Raw genomic sequence first — 6,835 nt, 5'->3', positions numbered from 1 at the left:
ATTGTTACGTACTTTTACACAATCATCATTATGTGCCCTTAGCAGACAGAGATTTGAAGGTTCTGGCACAGATGGCAGGCAACTGAAACAGGCAAATGTGGTTTTCTCTCAGGTGCTTCCTATGCTCCAGGTTTCTTGCTCTCTGCAGGCAGATCTACACTATAAATGTGTACCAGCTTTAATCTTTTTCAACAATCATGTTCTCTCTACCCTCCCCCAAAGAATCCAGAAAACTGTACTTTAGTGAGGAAGCTAAAATTATCTGCTAGGGCTAAACTTAAAATTGTGGGAGCCATTGCAGCATGGTCCTGTCCTGCACCAGGCAGTAATACTGGAACCCACCCCTTAAGATACCAGAATCAGCCCTCCCAGGAACTGGAGCCATTGGGGGGGGGGGAGGAACTGCAATATCGATTCCTCAAGCATTTGATATGACTGAGCCATGGTGCAGCAGCTCCCATACAAGGTAGCATCAGATGGGACACTGAGAAATTCCTAGCCTTCCCCACAGTTCCCTGAATTCTCTGGGAGAGGAGGTGACTGTTAAACCATTTTAAATCTATAGTGTAGATTCACCAAAGTGGAAACGTTAAACCATGCATTAAAATAACAATCATTGACACTGTATGTGAGTACAACATCCTTTCTAGGAAATTATCTATGCAAGAATGCTAGAGAAGAACGGTCTCAGGCTTTAGGATTGCTTTGCTGTTCTCAGGAGAGAAGTACGGTATTTACATTCTAAAGGGCTTCTAAAAAAAATATAGAAAAGTGGTCCCTGTTTCCACAGGTATTTCTGAACACCTCCAGCCACAGACAAAGAAGACAGGTGGTGACTGACAAGTGCGAACCTCTTAAATTATACTCTTAGTTTAGATGGATACAAGAAGGGCAAATTCACAGTAAACCAATATTAAAAAGGCCTTTTCTGAAATGCTGTGGCAGCTCCAGTCCTAACGGTTGCTCCTCCGGTTGTGCTGATCTTTTTTAAAAACTAGATTTGTTCAAGAGTCTGCAATAGAGCTCTTTTCTTCTTGCTGTAAAAGTCTTCCCTCCCCCTTTCCCCAAGCCATCGGCTTTTCTTTCTGCTTCCAGTTTCAGATCAGCCACTCCTTTTTGCTCTCGTCAATGGTCTCAGTAAAATTGGGGTCGTTGCTCATAATGGCTGCGTCAGCGCTCTCTGCAGATTCTGCCCCCTTGGCTTCGTTGGTGTGGTAAGTTCCCTTGTGGCGGAACATGTAGCGAATGAGGAAGACCAGGGTGCAGAGGATGGTGAAGATCACAACGGCAATGACACCTAACAGAGAGAAAAAGGCGGAAGTTTTCAGATTCAAAAACAAATGAGCAAACAGTTTAGTTTTCATATACTGTCTGATATGACATGGGTACAATATTGTCTCTGCAACCTCTCTCATGGTAACAGAGAAGGCCTCCCGTCTTATTGCTCCATTCTTCACGCATGTCCATTAACTGGCAAATAGTTCAGTGGGGCTTGTGCGGCTGACACTACAGAGCGCTGCACTTCACGCCACAGGGCATAATTGGAAGAGCCGCTTCATGACACCCTTAATTCTAACTATAGTGTGGCATAGGCATTGGGGATGTATCCTGAATCAACCAGCTCAATTGCTGGCTGATTACTCCATCACAGTTGATCCTGGGTTAAGCATCCCCCCAAGATGCAAATCAAATAGGGCAAACCTGCCAGGTTGTCATTTGGGGAGATCTATGGCCCATTAACCATCATCTGGGCCATTGGACAGAAACCTTCCCCCGCAATGCCTTCACTGGGGTACCCTGAAATTTGAACCTGGATAGCTCACTTTTGCCATCTAGTTACAGATAGGTAGCCGTGTTGGTCTGCCATAGTCAAAACAAAAAAAATTCCTTCCAGAGGCACCTTAAAGACCAACTAAGTTAGTTCTTGGTATGAGCTTTCGTGTGCATGCACACTTCTTCAGATACACTTCAGATATACTTCTGTTTCAGTGTATCTGAAGAAGTGTGCATGCACACGAAAGCTCATACCAAGAACTAACTTAGTTGGTCTTTAAGGTGCTACTGGAAGGAATTTTTTTTGTTTTGCCATCTAGTGTCACATCTGTATGTTGCGCTTTACAACACATTTAAAACATTTTATTTGCAGCTGTATAGCTGAGTCCCCAATGCCTGTTTCTGCCAAACGTTTTGACAGTTGCTATGAGGAAGGCAAAACCCCCAGACAGGCCCAACTTGTCTGCGGGCAAATTCCTCCCTGGCCCCAAACGCAGCGGCAGATTGGTTCCGCAGCAAGGCCCACGTCCCTTCGGACAGAGCAGCAACCTCCAGGGCTGGGGGGTGGGATGCCCAGCACAGCCAGTTTACATGCTGAATGTAGCAGGATATGCCATCAGAATTCAAACTACCTATCATGTACTGCTTCATAATTAAATGTCTTTATTTCCACTTCTTATTATGCACTCTGTCCTAACAGTTCTGGGAAACTAAGCACAAATATAGTTGAAAATTCTTTTCTCTTTGCTAGCTTAGCCTTGGAAATTATATGTGTGTTTTAAATTAGGTATTTAAAAAGATACTTGCAAACATCGTATCTTATCAGCATAGAAATCGACATTCCCTTCTGAAAGGCAGGGCATGATGCACTTGCTTACCTCCAATAATAGCTGAATTCCTGTTAACACCACCTCCAATCACTTGACCATTGTAAGGAAGATCAGCACCTGGTGCACAAGAAAAAGCACAAGTTATTATTTACACCATGTCCTTTAGATATTTAGCCCCTCACTTTAAAATACCCGTGCTTTTCCTCTTCTTTTTAAGCCAATTTACAGGTGAAACTCGGAAAATTCGAATATTGTGGAAAAGTTCATTTATTTCAGTAATTCAACTTAAAAAGTGAAACTAATATATGAGATAGACTCATGACTTTCAAAGCAAGATATGTCAAGTCTTTATTTGTTATAATTGTGATGTTTATGGTGTACAGCTGATGAAAACCCCAAATTAACGATCTCAGAAAATTAGAATATTAAATGAAATCAGCAAAACAAGGACTGCAAATAGAGAAATATTGGACCTCTGAGAAGTAGAAGCATGCACATGTACTCAGTACTTGGTTTGGGCCCCTTTTGCCTTAATTACTGCCTCAATGCGGCGTGGCATGGATGCTATCAGCCTGTGGCACTTCAATATGTGATGCTTCAATAGCAGCCACCCTGAGCCCAGCTTCGGCTGGGGAGGGCGGGATATAAATAAAATTTATTATTATTATTATTATTCAGCTCTTCTGCATTGCTCGGTCTCATGTCTCTCATCTTTCTCTTGGCAATGCCCCATAGATTCTCTATGGGGTTCAGGTCAGGCGGGTTTGTTGGCCAATCAAGCACAGTAATCTCATGTCCATTGAACCAGGTTTTGGTACTTTTGGCAGTGTGGGCAGGTGACAAAGTCCTGCTGGAAAATGAAGTCAGCATCCCCATAAAGCTCGTCTGCGGAAGGAAGCATGAAGTGCTCCAAAATCTCTTGGTAGATGGCTGCGTTGACACTGGAATTATTGAAGCACAGTGGACCAACACCAGCTGATGACAGGGCTCCCCAGATCAACACAGACTGTGGAAACTTCACACTGGACTTCAAGCATCTGGCATTGTGTGCCTCCCCATTCTTCCTCCAGACTCTGGGTCCTTGCTTTCCAAATGAGATGCAAAAGCTGCTCTCATCAGAAAAGAGATTTGGGGAGCCATGTCATGGCTGGAAGTGGGGGGAGATTGCTCAGAGTTGTTGAGCTTTTTGGGGGGCAGAGTTCGTGCCACGCTTAATTACGATTGATGCCTGCTGCTGCAGTGGAGGGACCTAGCGACAGGGGCGGTGACATTCCTTGACCAATCAATTTAATGCCGCAATCGACAAGGATCATCTGCGACTGACCACGATCACCCCGGGGATCTCACTGTCCATCGCGGTCGATCGGTTGACTGCTGGGTGGGGTTATCTGGAGGTTTGGAGTATGTTGTCAGCAGTATGCTGATGACACTCAGCTCTATTTCTCCTTTGCATCTGCAGGTGAGGCAGTGGAAGTGCTGGACCGTTGTCTTGCCTCAGTAATGGACTGGATGAGAGCCAACAAAGTGAAGCTCAATCCATATCAGACTGAGGCACTGTTAGTGGGTGGTTCCCTAGATCAGATGGGTGGGAGGTCGCCTGCTTGATGGGGTTACAGTTCCTCTGAAGGAAAGTGGTTCGTATCTTGGGGATCCTCCTGGATCCTTTGCTGTCGCTTGAGGTTCAGGTGGCCTCAGTGGTCCAGAGTGTCTTCTATCATCTTCAGCTGGTGGTCCAGCTATGCCCCTATCTGGACACGGATAGCCTAGCTACTGCTGTCTGTGCTCTGGTAACTTCAAGGCTAGATTACTGCAATGCATTATATGTAGGGCTGCCTCTGAAGATGGTTCAGAAACTTCAGCTGGTGCAGAATTCAGCAGCCAGGTTGCTCACCAGAGCGAGATGGTTTGAGCATCTTACACTGATCCTGGTTGAACTGCACTGGCTACCAAACAGTTTCCGCGCACAATTCAAAATGCTGGTTTTGACCTATAAAGCCTTAAATGGTTCAGGACCACAATACCTGATGGACTGTCTCTTTCCATATGAACCTAAGTGGACCTTGAAATCATCTTCCGAGGCCCTTCTTCGTGTGCCGCCTCCTCCTCCTCGAGAGTTCCGGAGGGTGGCAACACGGGAACGGGCCTTCTCTGCAGTGGCTCCTCGTCTGTGGAATGCTCTCCCCAGGGAAGTTCACCTGGCACCTTCATTATACACCTTTAGGCGCCAGGCAAAAGTGTTCCCTTTTAACCTGGCCTTTGGTTGAACTTATTGACATCCAACACCCTTTTAGAATGTGGTTCTTTTTTTTGGGGGGGGGGGTTATTGGGTTATTGCTTTTGGTTTGATTTTATATGTTGTGGTCATGTTGTGAACCGCCCTGAGACCTCCGGGTATAGGGCAGTGTATAAGTTGAATAAAAATATAAAATTAGAAAGGCTGAAAATTAAAGGTTTTATTGAGGAACACTGAGGAACTAACTAATGCTTGGTTAAGAGCACTAAGAAATCCCTGATTAAAATCTCAGCTCAACAAATAGCTCCCTGGGTGGGGTCTTAGATCAGCCATTATATTAACGCCACCACTTCCCTAAATAATAAAATAATACCTAAATAATACTCCCAGGACTACTCAGGACAGAGTTCATTTATTCTTTCATTTACAAATGTATAATCTGCACTTCCATAAAAAAATACAGCAAGGCAGAATGCAACATATAAAAATAAATCAACAAAGATATCAATAAAAGCACAAATAAATTCTTATTGTGCTAAGGAAACAATGTTTTAAAGGCCTGTTTAAACAGGCATTTGTTACAAATGAGACTCTGGGCAAATGTTTCCCTATTATTGGATTAAAATGCAGCAGAGCTATCGGGAACCAGAAAAAAGTGACCTCAAGTACCATATCTGGCTTGGAGGCCATTAGTCTGACCTGGACGACAGTCCATAGGAACATGTCTCACTGCACATTTTACAGTGGCACAAACAGGATTCACCTTATGGAAATAACAGCAGGTTAAAAATGACCATGAGAATCTGATCTAGTGTTCTGGAAATTAGAATCCTAACCAAAGGAATAGAGCAAAATCACAAAAATTGGAGATAAACTATAGCCGTTTCTTCAGAGCCATCTGTTCAAAGTGAAACTTTAAAACAGAGCACACCTTTTTGAGTCAACCTCCATCTTTCTGTCAGCACTTCCTCCTTGTTTCTTTTCTGACATTCCACAGATGTCAAAACTCTGCTTGACCAATCCCTAGCTTGATACAGCTCACAAAACATGGCAATCTGCTAAGCTCCTCATCAAAACTTGTTCTGTTGCAGAAAACGTCAGTGTTTCTGGGATTATATTTGCAGCCTTGCTCCAGACAGGGGGTTGGGGGAAGAGGGAAACAAATGCTCCCTATTCTGCCTGTTCTTTGCTCCGTTATCAGACTTGCCTTCTAGACATACATGTTGCACACTGGCAGCCACCTTCTTAACTGTCAACATCTTCCTGGCTAATTGCTTGGCTGTCCCTGCTCAGCCAAGACTGCCTGGAGTACTCACTTCCTGGATCTCCCTAGCTCAGGATACTTGCAACAGGCAGGAAAAATATGAACCCAGTTCTCCTACTATGCCAAACTGGGTCTCCTTTTTATCTATGGTATGCCAATTTCCACAATTATTTTCCATACATGCTTCAACTCCTGTTCAGATTGCATTTTACCATGTCTTTATAGAGGAATCCTAGAAGGAGCTTTGCGGGGAGGATGGAGTGCTGGGTCCTCTGTCACATCTGAGGTCCTGCTGCCTCAGAGGCTATGCCCCTTTTCCATAGGCAGAGAGGGGCCTGTGTGCCACCCTAATCTCACCCCCCCCCGGCAACAACACCAGGTGTTATGATTGAACCCTCAGTTTCACTCATTTTTGAAATTTGCAGGTCATGTAAGTCCCCATCTGGACACACACATCACTATGTAAACTCAAAATCCATACACACCAGCTGTGTTTTGCTCTCATGCACTCCACATGTCAGCAACTCCCAATGATGGTGGCCTGACACCCTCTCCTCGGAACCGTCACCCTCAGACAAAGCAAAGTGCAAACCGATTTAAGTCAGGATGTTGTAGTTCTGAAGTGAGTACTCCAGGCAGTCTTGGGTCTTAAAGCCAGTATGACATCAAGTAACATATTTTTTAAAGTTTAGGTTCTGAACTGAGGTTATTTTATTTTTATTTTTGAGAGCTAAG

At 44.3% G+C, this 6,835-nt stretch overlaps 1 protein-coding gene across 2 annotated transcripts in view; it reads right to left on the bottom strand.

The window, feature by feature from the left end:
* Positions 1-764: 764 nt before the first annotated feature.
* Positions 765-6,835, bottom strand: part of CNTNAP2 (contactin associated protein 2) — a 1,058,844-nt gene continuing 1,052,773 nt past the window's right edge. For both annotated transcript variants that reach the window (XM_083706252.1, XM_083706253.1), the window contains 2 exons: positions 2,652-2,720; positions 765-1,297 (listed from right to left, as the gene is read on the bottom strand). In XM_083706252.1, coding sequence (XP_083562378.1) covers positions 1,098-1,297; positions 2,652-2,720 — 269 coding nt within the window. In that variant the 3' untranslated portion in view covers positions 765-1,097. The remainder of the gene's footprint in view (positions 1,298-2,651; positions 2,721-6,835) is intronic.

The sequence above is a fragment of the Podarcis gaigeae genome (genome assembly GCF_964106915.1).
Source record: "Podarcis gaigeae genome assembly, chromosome: 12".
NCBI lineage: Eukaryota > Metazoa > Chordata > Lepidosauria > Squamata > Lacertidae > Podarcis > Podarcis gaigeae.
Note: the sequence above shows the minus strand (reverse complement) of the source record. Positions and strands in the feature narration are given on the sequence as shown.